A 17,296-nucleotide genomic window follows, 5' to 3' on the forward strand; every position below is an offset into this window, starting at 1 on the left:
CTGTCCTCCCACTCCCACTCTCCTCACATCATCCCTTTTCCTCCTCCAACCCTCCACTGCCTGTCGACCAAGCAGGATCTAATAGCTGCCGCAGACCAGAGATTGTCACGACGCCAGCTTAACCACCTCTCCCTTCGAAATCGATACCCCGCCGTCAAATCTTCACAATGGCTGCTACTGCTCAGGACCACCTTGATGTAGGCGGAAAGATCGCCTGGCTCTCCAGCCTCGACACTGCCTACCAGCCCGAGAAGAACTACCGCCGCTCTTCCATCATCTGCACCATCGGTCCCAAGACCAACTCTGTTGAGGCCATCAACGCTCTGCGCAAGTCCGGTCTGAACGTCGTGCGCATGAACTTCTCCGTGAGCCACCCCGCTGCCTCTCCCTGTTTGACGGCAATCGGCTAACATGTTATCCACCAACAGCACGGCAGCTACGAGTACCACCAGTCCGTCATTGACAATGCCCGCGCCGCCGAGAAGGCCCAGCCCGGCCGTCAGGTCGCCATCGCCCTCGACACCAAGGGCCCCGAGATCCGCACCGGCAACACCAAGGACGACGCTGATATCCCCATCTCCGCCGGCAAGATCATGAACTTCACCACCGACGACCAATACGCCACTGCCTGCGATACTGAGAACATGTACGTAATATCCCTGCCTCACGAAATTTTTCTCGGCCGCTAACACTTCTGCGCAGGTACGTTGACTACAAGAACATCACCAAGGTCATCGAGCCCGGCCGTATCATCTACGTTGACGACGGTGTCCTGGCTTTTGATGTCATCAAGGTCGTCGATGACAAGACCGTCCAGGTCCGCGCCCGCAACAACGGCTTCATTTCCTCCAAGAAGGGTGTCAACCTGCCCAACACCGATGTCGATCTTCCCGCTCTCTCCGAGAAGGACAAGAACGACCTGAGGTTTGGTGTCAAGAACAACGTCGACATGGTCTTCGCCTCATTTATCCGCCGCGGCCAGGACATCACGGACATTCGTGACGTCCTTGGCGAGGAGGGCAAGCACATCCAGATCATTGCCAAGATCGAGAACCGTCAGGGTCTCAACAACTTCGAGGAGATTCTCCAGGAGACCGACGGTGTCATGGTCGCCCGTGGCGATCTCGGTATTGAGATCCCCGCCGCCGAGGTCTTCGCCGCCCAGAAGAAGATGATTGCTCTGTGCAACAGGGCCGGCAAGCCCGTCATCTGCGCCACCCAGATGCTCGAGTCCATGATCAAGAACCCTCGCCCTACCCGTGCCGAGATTAGCGATGTTGGCAACGCCATCACTGACGGTGCCGACTGCGTCATGTTGTCTGGCGAGACCGCCAAGGGTAGCTACCCTAACGAAGCCGTTTCCGAGATGCACGAGGCCTGCCTCAAGGCGGAGAACACGATCCCCTACGTTTCGCACTTCGAGGAGATGTGCACTCTGGTCAAGCGTCCCGTCAGCGTCGTCGAGTCTTGCGCCATGGCTGCTGTCAGGACTTCTCTCGACCTGAATGCCGGTGGTATCATCGTCCTGTCCACCTCTGGTGACTCCGCTCGCCTTCTCTCCAAGTACCGCCCTGTCTGCCCCATCTTCATGGTCACAAGAAACCCCTCTGCTTCCCGCTACGCTCACTTGTACCGGGGCGTTTACCCCTTCCTGTTCCCCGAGGCCAAGCCTGACTTCAGCAAGGTCAACTGGCAGGAGGATGTCGACCGCCGCATTAAGTGGGCTGTCGAGAACGCTCTGGAGCTCAACATCGTCAGCAAGGGCGACACCGTTGTCGTTGTTCAGGGCTGGAAGGGCGGCATGGGCAACACCAACACCATCCGTATTGTCAAGGCCGACCCTGAGCACCTGGGTCTCGGTATGTTGAACTAAATTGCATGTGAGGGAAATAGAAAATGCTGTTGGCGTATGGGAGGAATCAAAGTACCTAGTTAAATCCTGATAGACGATGGTGGGCCACGATGCCCTTTGACGCGAGTATGAATTACACAAATGAATAAAGCAGATATCACCTTCCAGTCGTTCGATCTATATTGATATCTTGATCTCAACCATACCATCCAGTCTCGACTGAGTTGCGGAGTAGTCGGAGTCGCAAGGAAGGGATGAACTCACATGGGTGCTCTGTCCAAGTCTAATGTATGGATGCGGAGACCTGTGAAGAACGGCTTTTGACCATTTCAACTTCACATGCAATGCACGTCTCTCGCAGCCATCGAACATGTCCTTAAATTTACAAGTTCTTCACCTCGAAGTTCTTCCGAAGATATTCGCCATACTTTATGATCAAGAACGGCACGGGCACTAAAGCTGCCGCAATGAATCCAAGAACACTGTTTCCCCAACCCACGCCCAAATCCTCATACATCTTCAGACCAGCAAGAGGCAGAACAGCGCCAGCCACGGACCGCACGACTGCATTCGCTGCCAGCGCGGAAGCCGCATAGATGGTAAACGAGTCAACCAGATAAAGTTGCAACGCCATGAAGATGATGAGGTTGCCAACGCCAATGATGGAAGTGCCAAGGATTGGTACGATCCAGTGCACACCGTACTCCGCTGTCCAGCCATAGATGAAGAGGCCTGCGGGAAGGAAGAGGGCGCCGGCCGGAAGCGAAACCAGCCGGTATTCGGGCTTCATTCCCTCGCGAGCTGTTCCAGCTTCGTCTGCGGCTGCATCGGCCTCGGCCGCTTTCTTTTTCACATACTTGTCTGAAGTAATGCTGAAGAATACCACGCCGATCATGGAGCCAACACCTAGACCGAGGAAGGCTAGACCGGCTGTACCGGCGCTAAATTGATACTGAAGCATGAAGACGGACGTAATGGAGGTGAACATGAGGTACAGATATCCGTATACGACGGCGATGTAGAAGCCACTTATACGAAGGGTCAGCCAAGTATCAAGGGGGCGGGCATGGATGGGCCTACAATATTTGAGTGATTGGCGAGAAGGCGATCATTTTGAGAGGTCTAACGATACCGCGCTTGAAGTAATCGGCTGATGAAAGACCAATGTCAAGCTTCGATCGCAGCATCTTGTTCCCCGTCTCCTTTTGGAGCCGACGAACCTTCTTGTCCAGAATGACGGCCGCATACGTCTCCTTGAGGAAAATGACCATGATGATGCTAATGACGCCTGACACGATCGAGAGTAATCGGAACGTCCAGCGCCACCCCGCGCTTTCACTCAAAAACCCACCAGCAACCGGGCCTACGATCGGACCGAGGAGAGGTCCGATACTGAAGACAGACATGGCGACACCACGCTTCTCTTGACGGATCATGTCGGCGATGGAGCCGCCCCCGTTAGTGATGGGGCACGAGCCGAAGATACCTGCGAATAACCGGAATACGATGAGAGCGTTTAGGGTCGGGGCGAAGGCGGCGCCGATATTGAAGCATATGAAGCAGAAGTTGCAGATATGATAGACTATCGTGCGGCCGTAGATCTCGCTGAGAGGAGCGCACAGGAGGGGACCTGCTGCGAAGCCGAGTACGTAGACTGGAACTTTCTGTTGGCCTGATTTCTGCTTATGAGCGAGGGGATTGTTCACTGACCGGAGACGACGAAGGACGCTAGGTAGGGGCTGTCATTTTTAAACTCTTTCATGAGTTCTGGGACACCTGGGGCAAAGATAGCTGTGGCAGAAGAATTAGTTTTCGCTGGAGACAAGGTCGGAGAAGAATCATACATGAAGCAAGGGGGGTGACGAATGTCATGGCACTGATCAGTGTGCATGTCATGACTTTCCTCCAGGTTGGCCAGTTGTATGGGTTTTGAGGATCGTCGTCGCCATCCCACCATACCACATTCTCGTCCTCTGAACTTTCTCCACCGTCCGGCTCGTTTGTTTGAGGACCCTTCTCAATATCTTCATGTCTATGGTTGCTCGTAGTTGATTTCCGCGCGTCTGATGCCCGTCTGTGTCTTGCTAGGGATCGTCTTCTTTGCTGTTCGCCGCGCTCATCGAGTACATAGCCCAGACTAGAGGGGATATCGGCGTCGTGACCTTCTGCGTAGGCCTCTGCCGTCTTTTCTTCTCTTGTGGGCTCACGTTTCAGTAAGTGAGGTGGTCCAGGGTCCTCGTTGTCACGTTCAGTCTCTCGACTTGATGCGCGGTCATCTGTTGTATGGCCAGTCTCCTTTTCTGATGGATCTGAAGGCATGTCGTAAGAGGTCTGCCGAGCTGACAGTGAGTATTAATACTGATGTATGTGGTTTGAGGACTTCTAGATGTGTATCGAACGGAATAAAGAGTGTTTGTATGTGCATGCTATGCGATCCGTCCCGAGCCTTGGCAACTCGTTACGCTATCCACACGCGCTTGGGTTCTTGACCATCACCTGCTGAGGATTCATACGATAGGCTCGCATACGCAGAAAGGGAGTTTGAAGTGATAGCTTGGATTAACTTACAAATGGTTCAAGTCCAGCATACAAATCTGTAGCAAATGCAAAGTAGCTGATCAAATATCACCGCCGAGCTCGAATCTGACACACAAAATATGTAGTGATGGTGAAAATCAAAAGAGGTTCTGGAGGTCAAACGACGGGCAGTCAAGCTATGAATGAGTCAGGTTTAATGAGACCCATGGGTATCGAGCAATCGATGAAAATCAAGTGGCCTGACAAGTTTTGCAATCGCCGGACCACAATGAACAGAATGTGAAGCAAATCGGAAGAAAGACAGTCAACGGGGCTAAGAGTCATACAGCACCTCTCCCACTCTTTAAGGGAATGATCCAAGCCTTTCTCGGGTTCTCGGTCTCATCATGCAGCCCCCATCCCATCTGCGCGAACCGTTGAGATGGGATTGAGCAGTGTCATACGTATTGACCAGCGGAACCTGATCACACCACCAACTGAGCACCGTACCATCAAGCTAGTCGGCCTCCCTGACTAGATCGGCGGGGAGAAGAGAGGGGAAAGGGAAGTCTGGGGTCTAGCGCAAAAATACGGCAGCTACAACTGTTAAATCCGCCCCGAAACCCGTGCGGTTAAGGCTGGTCCGTTGGTTCGGAGTAATTGGAACTTCTGCACGGTTTTTACGCGAGGCAACGAACCAATCTTGTTGCCGCAAAGAGCTCTCTGCCGCCAAGACATCGGGGTGAGTCGGCCGATTCTGCGCCGTTGCAAGTCGTTGTGTCTCGGCGCCCGATTTTCTTGGTGAGATCTCTCCCGCCCTGTGTCGCGGTCGGCTCGCACTTCCTGCCATCCACCCTACCTGCGATGTAACGTATAAGACGGAGCTGGTGCGGCAACGAATGAGAGCGAATGTTTCAAGGCCGGCTATCTCGGTCATTTCGCTAAAGCCGTTGACCCGAATCATTGCTTCTCAGCAAGGGATTGAACCCCTGCAGCTATGAATACTCCCTCATACGAAAATGGGCACAGCAGCAAGAGCGTGATTCTAGACACATGTAATCTGAGTAAGGGGTTTATCTGAAGAATAAGAAAACGCCTTTTAGACTTTTGGTTAGGCCCTATTCAGCGGCGCACCCCTCTGGTTAGCTAGCATACCCCCTCTGTAGCTAATTTTGCCTAGACTCTAATACTAGCCCTCTACTCTGCTTACTACTAAATTTTTAGTATTTTTATCTATAGCTTATTAATACTACTATTATTAACTATTTTTTAAAGCTATTATAATATTATTATAAGAAAAGATTAAATTTAAAAAAGAAGAAGCTATTACTATACTTAGCGCGATATTAATAGCTTCTATTAGCTTTACTACTACTAACTTTATCTTTTTAATAACTCCTCTACTATTAGTAAAAGTAATAATATTGTTACTATTAATTTTAGTTTTATTTATACTTATGTTATTAAGCATAATAACTATAACTTTATTAAGTATACTTACCTTACTTTAAATAAGAGATTTTTTTTAGAAAAAGCTACTTATAAAGCTCTATTTACTACCTACTTTACTAATAACTTCTAAGTATATATTATATAAGTAGTATATAGCTTTTAAGAGAAAAGCTTTTATTAATATACTTATTTATTATACTAGTTATAACAATACCTAAATAAAGTAATATAAAGTTTAAGTTTATATATTAAAACGCTATAAAAGCTCTTCTTATATAACATCTTATTTATAGTAGGTTATTATTTGTAAGGGGCTGGCCCCTAGGCTTGTTCAACGTAGAGGTGCCGTCGATTGACTATTCTAAGCTGAAGAAGGAAGAAAAGACTTTACAGGGATAGGCGCCTAACAGCGGTGAAGCAGACCGGGTTAGGCGGTGTACCCCGGCAGAATAGTGGGTCCAACGGAGCCGGATCTCGGAGACTGCTCCGGCAAAGCCGGAGATATTGATCCGGGCTCTAGCCCGTGACATCACCCCCCCGCTCCCCTCCGGCGGCGCGCCCGCGGCGCTAAGGCTGGGTCTCCATCATGCTCCATCGCGGAGCCATAACGGCGTTCGTAAGCCTCCATTGCTTCTGTCCCCTGGAGCGTCTCAACAGGCTCCCACGTCCTCTCTGCATACCCTTCCCACTTAACCAGAACCTCGCGGCGCCGCCCGCGCCCTCGACGCTTCCAAGTAGCCGCGTCGATGCTCTCCACATTCCAGGTTTCCTCGCCTTCGTCATCTATAATCGGTGGCGGCTGCTCGTCGTCCAGCGTTTGACCAGGTAAGGGGTCGTTGCCTGCGCGCTTCAGGCTATCCACGTGGAAGCGTGGGTATATAGCTGTTGGTACATCGAGCTCTACTACGTATGGTGAGATAACCTTTGTGACTGTGTACTTATGGTGTAGCCAATCCAGTTTCTTGCAAGGCCTGGGGGATCTGTAATGCCCCATGTGAAGCCAGACTTTGTCGCCCACTTCCAGTCTTTCTGTAGGCTGGCGCTTCACGTTGGCCAGTTCCTCATAGCGTTGCTGCGTTGATGCGAGGGTTGATTGGGCCATATCCATCACGTCCTGAAGTCTCGTTACTAGCTTACGTGCTACGTCCTCGCGAGGGCCCTCACGGTCTTGTGGGTCTGCCTCTTGAACCCGGATGGGCTCTGGGTGGTATCCGTGTTCTAAGAAGAAGCTGCTCATACCAATAGCGCTGTTATCGCGGCTGCAGAGCGCTAGTTGAGCTGCTGGGAGGTTATTTGCCCAGTCCTTCTGCGAGTAGGTAACGTAGTTGCGCAAGTAGGCCTGGATCTCTTGGTTCATCCTCTCCGGGCCTCCATCAGTCTGTGGGTGGTAGGCAGTACTGAGCCGCTGTTCTATTCCTAACAGCTTACAGAACTGACGCCAGAACCGGCTCGTCCAGTTGCTACCTCTATCGCTCACAATAGACGCAGGGATACCGTGGAAGCGGAAATGGCAGCTAAGGAATCGTTCTGCGCACGCCTCGGCTTCCATACTCTCTATAGCTTCAAGAGTTACACCCTTGCCTAGCCGATCGATAATGACCCAAAGGAATCTCTCGCCCTTGTCCGTAAGGGGAAGGTCGGTAATGAAGTCCATAGCGAGGTCGCTTCGTATACGCTGTGGTATTGGCAGAGGTTTCAGAAGTCCTTTTCGACGCTCTCTCCAGATGTGGCTACGCCCGCAGCCATCGCAGTTGCGGCAGAAGCGTCGTACTAACTGTGACTGGCCAGGCCAGTAGAAGCGTCTACTAACCAGCGCTAGGGTGTTATCTCTTTCTGGGTGTCCGCTAAGCGCTGAGTCGTGGATACTTTGGACGATACGAGTACGCAGCGTGTTCGCCTCGCTATCTAGGTCTTCGCTACCTGGTACCCAGATCCGGTCTCTAAAGAGTAGTCGGTTACCGTTATCGATCTCACACTCAGCGATCTGGACTTTCAGCTTGAGACTAGGAGGGAAACTTCTTTCTCGCTGTTTCACTGCAGTATAGATCTGCTGGTAGACTTCATCTTGTCCTTGAGTCTGATCCCAGAGTTGCTGTAGTTCTTTATCATCAGTGAATACAAGCATCGCTGGTGCTGCCTCTATGCGTTGTACACGTGCTGAGGGAAGGGCTACTTCAGGAAGAAGCTGGAGAATCCGGCCTTGTTCGCGCTCGTCCTCTAGAGACGTGGGTACGTCTTGTTCGCGTCTAGAGAGTGCGTCTGGCACTACTGCTTCGCTTCCCGGGCGGTACTGAATCTCGAAGTTGTACTGTGATAGCTCCTCTGCCCATCGGCTTTGTCGTTCTGTAAGCTTCTGCTTTGTCATGAAGTACTTAAGGTTCTTATGGTCAGATAGGACCTTGAACTTGTTGACGCTCTGTAGCTCCGCTCTCCATGCTTGCAGGCAGCTTATGATAGCCAGCATCTCTTTGTCGTGAATTGGGTAGTTAAACTGCGCGCTGTTTAACCGCTGCGAATGGTACGCTACTGCGTGACGTCTACCATGCTCGTCTTCCTGTGAGAGCACTCCTCCAAGGGCAAAGCCGGAGCAATCAGCTTCAACATAGGTTGTCCGCTCAGGGTCCAATTGGTGCAGGACGGGCTTAGCTGCGAAGATCCTCTTGAGCTCCTGGAATGCTGCTTCTTGTTCCTTACCCCAGCAGAAGGGGACACCCTTCTTTGTAAGAGCTATCAGGGGTCCAGCAATCTCTGAGTATGCTGGGATGAAGATCCGGTAGTAGTTTGCAAATCCAAGGAAGCTTCGGACTCCTTTAACTGTCTTTGGAGCTGCCCATCCCTTAATCGCCTTCAGTTTCTCAGGGTCGCAAGAGATACCAACTCCAGCTGTAATGATAAACCCTAGGTACTTAACTGTCTTCACAGAGAACGCGCACTTGTGAGGGTCTAAACGTAGCCCTGCCGCAGCAAGCTTGTGCAGTACTAGCTTAACCTTTGCTTCGTGGTCTTGTCGTGAGCCGTTTGAGTAGATCAGGACGTCATCCATATATGCTGTTGCAAAGTCGTCTAAGTACTCTCGGAGTACACTGTTGATATATCGTTGGAACGTGGCGGGGGCCCCTGTGAGCCCAAAGGGGACAACTAGCCATTCAAATAGCCCATACCTCGTCCGGAAGGCTGTCTTATACTCCTCTCCCTTAGCGATCCTGATCTTGTGGAACGCTGCTACTACGTCTAGCTTAGTGAACCACTTAGCAGCGCTAACAGTGCGTAGTGTTTCCCGGATCAAGGGGAGGGGGTATCGATCGCGCTTAGTGAGTTCGTTAAGGGCGCGGTAGTCGACGCAAAACCGAATCCCTCCACCTGGTTTACGCACGAATAGTACTGGGGCTGATGCTTCTGAGCTGCTGGCGCGGATGAATCCCTTATCTAGTAGGTCTCGTAAGGTCTTACGGAGAACGAGGAGTTCTTCCCGTGACATGCTGTAGAGCGGGCCCCATGGTAGTACAGCCTCATTGCCGTCGCTCTCCTGTTTGATGGGGATCTTGTGGTCGACCCCAGGACGATGCGGAGGAAGGTTAGCAGCTTCATCAGGTTGGAACAGCTCTTGAAACTCCGCTAGTATAGCTGGTGGGAGGAGGGTCTTTAGGTCTGCCTTCTCAGTCTTCTTCGTAAGAGCCTTCTGTATATCTGCTAGGCTGATGGCTCGGACTTCGTATCCTGCTGTTCGTTTGGTACGTTGTCGCGCCCTCTTATAGAGCGTTGCAAAAGGGGCTCCTGGGAGGAGGCGGGCAACCCTGATCTGGTGTACTCGTTCTGGCTCCTCCTCGCCTTTCAGACGTAGGTCTACGCCGCCCCTCCTATGTTGTATCCGTTGCGCGGCAGCATCATACAGGATGCGGTTCCTCTCCATCCAGGGCTTCCCTAGGAACAGGTCGTCGCCAAGGCCACGTACGGTATACGCGAAGATCTTCTCATCATAACCGCACAGCTCGAGGTTAAAGACAACCACACCTGTTGCTTTTGTAGCGCCTGTAGCGTCGCTGAAGCTGCCTAGTACCCGCTCGGAGCGGTCCACTACTGGCAGGCGAAGCTTGCGGGCCAGGTCATGGTCGACAAGGGCGTATAAGTCGCAACCCGTGTCCATTAGGGCGTCTGCTTGAGTGCCCTTATGTATGCGGGTAGTGATCACTGCTGACTTGCTGCTCATGCGATGCTTAAACTGCTTCCATTTTGTGATATCACTAAGTTTGGCCTCCAACGCCCGACTTTGCGGTGGAGTTACTCTTTTCCCGAGCTCTCTTCAGCCTCAGAGCTTCCCAGCTCCTCTGTGGCACTATCGTTGCTGCTCTCTTCTGACTTCTTGGCTTTCTTGACCTTCTTGATCTTCTTTGGCCCTGGACGCTTTGGCTTAGTGCACCGTGTAGCGATATGGCCGATGTTGTTACAGTTATAGCAACGCCGACTATCCTTCTGCGGTTGTTCACTACCCTCGGACTCAGACGAGGAGGAGTAGCGTCTGCGGCGCTGCGGTTCCGGAGCTCCCTTCTTGTTCCTCGCGCGGCTTACGCCGGTCATCACCACATCACCATCGTTGTCGTGGTGCCTGCTTGCTTCGGGGGCTCTAGGGTAGTACGAGCTGCTTCTGCGCGTTGTAGCTGGAAGCCTCTCCAGCCTTGCGGCTACGTCTTGTACCCGCATGAGCCATCCATGGTAGTTATCGACCGGAAGGTCGACAGTAACGAGGGCTCGTTGGAGCCGCGTACTAAGTGCTCCCTCGAGGAGGGTTATCTTCGCCTGGTCTGCCCAACTAGCCCCCCCAGCTTCTGACAATACTCTCTCGTATCGGGGAAGAAAGGAGGCGAGGGATTGGTCGTCCCGCTGACGGATCGTTCGCAGCGTAGCAGCTGCGCGGGAGGCAGCACTTGGGTCCTTGTACGTACGGTCCAAGTACCTCATGAACTCAGAGGGGTCTCGCTCGCCCCCGGGGCCTCCGGCGGCGTAGAAAGTAGCAACAACTTGCTGAGGGTCAACGTCGAGTCGTGAGTTGATATAGTACCAAACCTCGGCGTTACCCCCCATAAGTCCTGCATCTAGGGTTGTCTTATCGCGCATTTGCTGAGACCACGCTGGGTAGTCTTTGCGCCTTCCCGTGAACTTCGGGGGATTCGGTAGGGGCTTTCTCCGCCCTTCGGCTACCATTACTGTATCGTCACTCGGAGCCTGTATAGTCGTATCGGCTGTGGACGGGGTCGGTACGCTACTCGTAAGCGGCGTAGGGGTTGCTCTATCCGGTGACATAAGCCCATTCAGAGCTGTCAAGAGCTGCGTCATCTGGGCCGTCTGCTGGGCCATTTGGTCCTGAAGAGGACGTATGCTTGCGTTAACCGCTTCGTTGATCCGGCGGTCAATCTCGGCGTTCATCGCGTCGTTTGCGCTACCCTCTGGCGAATCCATCGTGTCGCTCTCGTGAGGTTTCGCGTAGCGTCTTCTGTTGTTGAGCTTAGAATATGTAAGGGGCTGGCCCCTAGGCTTGTTCAACGTAGAGGTGCCGTCGATTGACTATTCTAAGCTGAAGAAGGAAGAAAAGACTTTACAGGGATAGGCGCCTAACAGCGGTGAAGCAGACCGGGTTAGGCGGTGTACCCCGGCAGAATAGTGGGTCCAACGGAGCCGGATCTCGGAGACTGCTCCGGCAAAGCCGGAGATATTGATCCGGGCTCTAGCCCGTGACATTATTTAACTTAACTCTACTTATAGTAATTACTTTATATATAGTATACTTGATATACTAAAGTAGCTTAAATATTATAACTACTATAACTATAAATTCTTTAATACTAACTTTTATTATAAGATATATTAACCCCTCTTTATTTAAGTAATACTAAAAATTATATATTTCGAGAACTATAGTATTTAACCTATTTATTTTTTATAGCTTTATATATAGAAAGTACTTAATATAATATTATTAGCTACTATAATATTATTAATATCTTTGTCTATTATTATTATAAAAAGCTTACTAGCTATATATTAATTAAGTAGCTATTTAACTAATTAGATAAATTAGAGAGGTATTAATACTACTTTAAGTAAGATTTTAAAAGCTATATTATAGTTCTTTTTATAGTACTATATATAGTAGCTACTTACTTCAAAAGCTACTTTAATATCTTATTAATAGATTTAATATATAAAACCAATTACTTTAATATACTACTTTTTAATATATAACTTAATACTATTAGTAATAAATAGGATTTTTAAGTTACTTCTTATTTCCTATCTAATAAAAAAGAATATAATTATAAATAAGTAGTTAATACTTTTATTAAACTACTTAAAAACTATAATATTAAGTACTTATAAATTACTTATACTAATTATAAACTTACTTTTATTTAAGCTTTTAATACTAACCTTACTTTCTATAATATATTATACCTTTTCTACTACTAATATATTAATATAAATATTTTTATTAAAACTAAATATTATTTCTTCTATACTATAAAGAATACTAATAGCAGTATTACTTACTACTTATAGTTTACTTAATTTCTTAAAGATTAAAATAATCTCCTTTATACTAATATATAAGATATATATAACTAATGAAAAGCTACTTTTAAGAATATTAACTACTTTAACCTTATAGTTAACTATACTTTTCCTATACAAATTATACCTTAATATAAAAAGCCAGTAGCTTTTTAAACTAATTAGATTACCTATTTTAGCTATACTATAATATTAATTATTAAGTCTTCTTATACTTCTATTAAGTATTAAGTTTACTATTATACTAATAATGTTAAAAATATCTTCTAGAAATTAATATCTTTTTAAGATTAATAAAATAATAACTTAATATAATATATTAAAATATATAAAAATAAAGCGCTAAGTTAGCTTAATAAAGTCTTTAGTAAAATTAAGCATTATACTTATAATAAAGCATTTAATAACTTTATTAATAAGCTAGCTAAGCTAGTAAAACTAAATAAGAATAGCTTAATATAAACACTAAAATATACTTATAAGCTTTACTTAATTAATAAGATATACAGCTTACTTTACTACTATATTCTCTAGTTTTATAAGTAGTAAAATTAGCTACTATTACTTAAAAAGATTTAGTCTTATTAGTTTTAGATTTAAAAGCTACTTTAACTTATAGTTAGTACTACTAGCTTACCTCTCCTTAATCCTCTATAAGTTAAAGCTAAAAGTTACTCTTATATTATTAAAAAAGCTAATAATATAACTTCTAAGTATAATACCTCTTACTTTAAGTTTAAAATTACTAATAAAGCTACTAAAGTATTATTAATACTACTATTAACTATAGTACCTACTTTTAGTAAAGCTATAACTACTTAAAAAGCTTTAAAGCTATTAAATATAATAATATATATAAAGCTAATATTAAGTATTATTATTAATCTTATAAAGCTATTACTAGCTTTAAGTATATTAATAATATTAAAATTATTAATCCAATTACTAATATACTATTAAGCTTATTATAACGTCTATTTATACTTATTAAGTTTATTTTATAAGTTAAAAATAAATCTATATAATTAAACGCTATATAAGATATATAAAATTTACTACTATTTAGATATAATATTAATATTGACTTTAAATTTAAAAGTATATTAAATTATCTTATCAATAAAGTAGAAGTTAGTTAAGTATAAGAAGTAATAAAAGTAGCTAAACTATAAGAAATTAAATACTAAAACTAGCTAAACTATTAATTTAAATACTATACTTATTTATAGCTACTAGAGATTATATAATATAATAGTTTTTTAATTAAAATCTAAAAAAAACTAACTATTAAGCTTTAAATTATTTAAATCTAAAGAGTTTTTAAACTATTTAATAAATTAGTAAAACCCTAGCTAATCCTCTAGCTAATTTAAGCTAATTAGAGGCCTCTATTTTAACCGCTTAAGTTAGCGTTTCGCTAGTTTTACTAGTTATTAGAGGCACGCGCCTCATACGCCACAGAGGGGGTGCACCAGCTAACCAGAGGGGTGCGCCGCCAAACGGGGCCCTTTCGGTTCTGCAAGACATGGGTAAGGGCATATGAGGAGGGCTATCATGTCTTGCAATTACATGTGCTGCCAAAAACGGCGTATGAGGCCGGCTCCGTGTATCGGGGCCGATGGCCCACTTATCGCCGAAGAACAACGGGATCCATGTGTCAATACCACTACCGGAAACTTCGCGAACAATGGCCCAGATCAAGAAACCAAGTCTTCCGTTTCAGTTAAAGAATTGCAGCCAACTGATTATTGAGTAACCCATGAGGATGGGGGATAAGTTGTCCCTATCGTTATGTTTCTCCATCGTATCCGACGTCTTCATCGTCCTCATTCTCGTCTTCACTTAATAATGGTCCTCAAAGATCTGCCCAAAAGAGAAAAAAAAACCCCCCAGAGTTATTCAAGAGGTCATCTACAGGGGCCTGAAGCGCTAATATCCTGTAAAAGGCCAAGCTGAATATCGTGTCGTCTTCGCAGAGTCAGAAGCCACAGACCCCTGCGTGGAGGGGCTTTATGGGACCGCTCATTCCTCACCCATCAACATCCCACGTCTCGTCTAACCAAGGCCTTATTAGCGGTTAAACAACGAAGTTTACAGTAATGACGAATGGGAGATAACGAGGTAAGAATAACAACGGCTCAAGAACACAAGGATAAGAGGACGTCGCACATTTCTCGTAACCCCATCTCGAGGTACACAGCCAGCAAGACCGACTCCAGTACGAGGGTAGCTCTTTTGAGGATCAGATAGAGTTATACTGCCCGGTGGACAATTTTGTAAGGGAGTGAAGCGGAAAATGAGGTTAGATGAAGCCTGGAGGATAGCGAAAAGTTTACTCGAATGAGAAGAACACTGACCTTCAGATGAAAAGAGGCGGCGGTGACAGCCGTGACGGCAACCACATCAAGAAGGTGCAATTCAGTCTAAGCATGTATGGGATTTCTCAAAATTCACCAGGTCGGTCGCAAAGAAAGTCAGGCGCTTTCTTTCACCTCACTTGACGCACCGCCAAAGGCAGAATTTTGATCGATGCTACCACAAACAATCCTCACTTGAGGTACCTACCTGCCTTATTGACCAGGACATAAAACGCTCCCACAAAGCCGCTCTTCTTGGTTTCACCACCCAAACAATCTTCAGTTCGGCAAGAAAAAGGAACCCGACAACTCAAAGAAATCGAAGGGAAAAAGCACCCCGTCAAAAAAGCGCCGAGAGTCTCGTCTAGGAACATCACAAGAGCTTCTGCCTCAAGACACCACAAGTATGCCTCACTTTCCTCCTCCAGGAGAGGCTGAATGCTCAACGCCTCGAAATTTCTCGTGATGATGCTGACTCGATGGCAGTGGATGAACCGACGCTGAAGAATAGGGGATCACTGCCTCAGATGAGCCACATCTCGACGCCTTTGCCTCATCCTTTCCCCGCCGCACTGCCTCCCAAGGCAGCCCGCAGGTTGATGGAACCCCCCAAATCAGGATGGCCAGATGCACCACGCAAGAACTTACCTCCCTGGGACCGAGTCGTTGACATCGTCTACCACAAGTACCGTCGCGGAAAGAGGCCCAACGTGGAAGATTTCGCCTTCGATCAGTCCGTCGCCATGTTCTTCGCTGAGCGCGGTCGAGCCCCTGACCTGGATCCCGTATCGCCATTCTTCAGACTGCCCGCTATAGCCCGCTTCAAGATCTGTCAAGATGTGATCATAAGCCACAGCTCGGAGCTCCCGATCTCTCTCACCAACAGTCGCTCGACGAGAGAAGTCTGGAAGGACGACGAGTTCACCTCTCTTGCTAGCGCCATGGAGCCTTTGCAATCGTACTTGCAAGTCTCTTTTGCTCTCCGCGCCGACATGATGGTTTCCTTTTTGATGACCGAGAGATTCCATGTCACGTACTCTCCGTTCGTCAACGCGTACTTCGACCCCCTGGCCACGCTGTGGTACAACAGATATGGTGCTTTCATGCAAGACATCATTCTCGAGCTCGACATGACGCGATTTGGCTTCGGCCCCGGCAAGCAGGCTTACAAGCTTCGTGCAGGAACGATAAAACTTGACACCCTAATCAAGTTATTCGTCGAGACACAGCTAAAGCGCTCTTCGTCGCTCAAGAGCCTCGTGCTTCTTTGTCGAAGGTTTTACGGCCAGCGCCCAAAGATTTGCGCTCCGTTGGGTGCTGCCAACTCGACGCCGGACGACCTGATCGAGATAGATGAGCCAGAGGGTTCTCTGGCGGTGCAGAAGGTGGACGACGCCGTGTACTACTGCCCGGACGAGGAGCTCAAGGTTTGTGAGCCGCTGGTGCGAATGGAGTGGATGATCGACTCGATGCGTCTGGCTGGCTTCAGCAATAAGTACACGCACTCCCTGATCCGTCGAATTTTTCCGATTCCCGACGATGCAGACTGCCTCAAGCACCATTCTTACAGAGTTGCGCCATCCTCAGTGTGGCCGCGGATACCTGGACAGTCTTCTTGGATCGATGCAGGACGTGGAAAGTTGAAACTCGACGACCACTCGAGGGAGTATCTTCGCGGTCTTTACTCTCCCGAGGGCGCAATTCAGCTGCCGCCACCCTACTTTGACCCGGTCACCGGCCACATGTCGATGCGCCCGCCCAGTGAATACATTGAAGAACCATCTGCTGCTTACGACATGTATGACCGACCCGAGACCAGAATGACCACTTCTGGAAAGAGTATCAAGAGCTGTTCGACTCCTTCTGACGCCGGTAGCCTGGAGCGGAGAGTGCAGGGGGTCATGAACAAGCTTCGGAGCATGTCCCGATCAAGCCGTGGGACTGAGGCAAGATCCTCGCTGGAACAACACCTGCTTGATCGAGAGTCATTCGAGAGCACACCATTCCAGGCGAGGTCTGCGTGTTCCGATGGCTACAGACGCAGCCCCGTCGGACAGGTCTACATGGGAGGTGATGGCACGAACATCACAATTCAAAGACCAAGGAGCGAGAGAGCCTCCAGTATGGCCAGCAAGTCCCAGACGTACTGATGTGAAACGTGGGGGAATATCGAGAAACAGCATCCATCAAGGAGGATTTGGCGAAGGGAGTTTTGGAGTTGAAGGTCGTGACAAGGTTGGAATTTTGACGATTAGGAATGAGTCTCACCTCGGTGAACCTTCGGTGAACCTTCGGTGAGGAAACTTTTGTGAGGTGAAGGGGATGTGGATACCCGATTACGTATTTGTAGGATACCTTGCAGCACAGTGTATTGACGTCAGTGCACCCTGCGCGCTGAGCAAAAAAAGAAAAAAAAAAGGATGTGCATACAAAACGCCTCAGTGACCTTCAGAGAGCATGTTGTAGCATATCCTTTGGGGCTTATTCGTGTAAATCTCACAATCTTACGGAAACAAGAAGATTTAAGATATCTTGGCTTGGCTAGTAGGGTGAA

The 17,296-nt window shown here is 47.7% G+C and overlaps 4 protein-coding genes across 4 annotated transcripts; 2 read left to right on the forward strand and 2 right to left on the reverse strand.

Annotated features, from left to right (window-relative positions):
* Positions 1 to 167: 167 nt before the first annotated feature.
* pki1 (Pyruvate kinase) lies at positions 168 to 1,873 on the forward strand (the record flags this gene model as incomplete). The annotated part of the gene is made up of 3 exons (XM_032030596.1): positions 168 to 365; positions 429 to 646; positions 703 to 1,873. 3 exons carry the CDS (start codon positions 168 to 170, stop codon positions 1,871 to 1,873), a joined length of 1,587 nt encoding a protein of 528 aa, XP_031889788.1.
* Positions 1,874 to 1,932: 59 nt separating this feature from the next.
* radE-0 (Efflux pump radE) lies at positions 1,933 to 4,794 on the reverse strand (the record flags this gene model as incomplete). The annotated part of the gene is made up of 11 exons (XM_032030597.2): positions 1,933 to 1,967; positions 2,014 to 2,029; positions 2,117 to 2,156; positions 2,281 to 2,880; positions 2,933 to 3,140; positions 3,204 to 3,506; positions 3,563 to 3,643; positions 3,697 to 4,183; positions 4,421 to 4,466; positions 4,553 to 4,566; positions 4,717 to 4,794. 11 exons carry the CDS (start codon positions 4,792 to 4,794, stop codon positions 1,933 to 1,935), a joined length of 1,908 nt encoding a protein of 635 aa, XP_031889787.2.
* A 2,088-nt stretch (positions 4,795 to 6,882) lies between these two features.
* On the reverse strand, positions 6,883 to 11,275 carry Tf2-9-2 (Transposon Tf2-9 polyprotein; the record flags this gene model as incomplete). Its single annotated transcript, XM_066152601.1, has 3 exons — positions 6,883 to 6,935; positions 6,986 to 10,062; positions 10,104 to 11,275. The coding sequence occupies 3 exons, from the start codon at positions 11,273 to 11,275 to the stop codon at positions 6,883 to 6,885; spliced, it is 4,302 nt and encodes a 1,433-aa protein (XP_066008011.1).
* Positions 11,276 to 15,269: 3,994 nt separating this feature from the next.
* Positions 15,270 to 16,892, forward strand: CGGC5_v011829 (uncharacterized protein; the record flags this gene model as incomplete). The annotated part of the gene is made up of 1 exon (XM_032030598.1): positions 15,270 to 16,892. One exon carries the CDS (start codon positions 15,270 to 15,272, stop codon positions 16,890 to 16,892), a length of 1,623 nt encoding a protein of 540 aa, XP_031889825.1.
* Positions 16,893 to 17,296: the final 404 nt, after the last annotated feature.

The sequence above is a fragment of the Colletotrichum fructicola genome, assembly GCF_000319635.2.
Source record: "Colletotrichum fructicola Nara gc5 chromosome Unknown KSG_Nara_v1_contig07, whole genome shotgun sequence".
Taxonomy (NCBI): domain Eukaryota; kingdom Fungi; phylum Ascomycota; class Sordariomycetes; order Glomerellales; family Glomerellaceae; genus Colletotrichum; species Colletotrichum fructicola.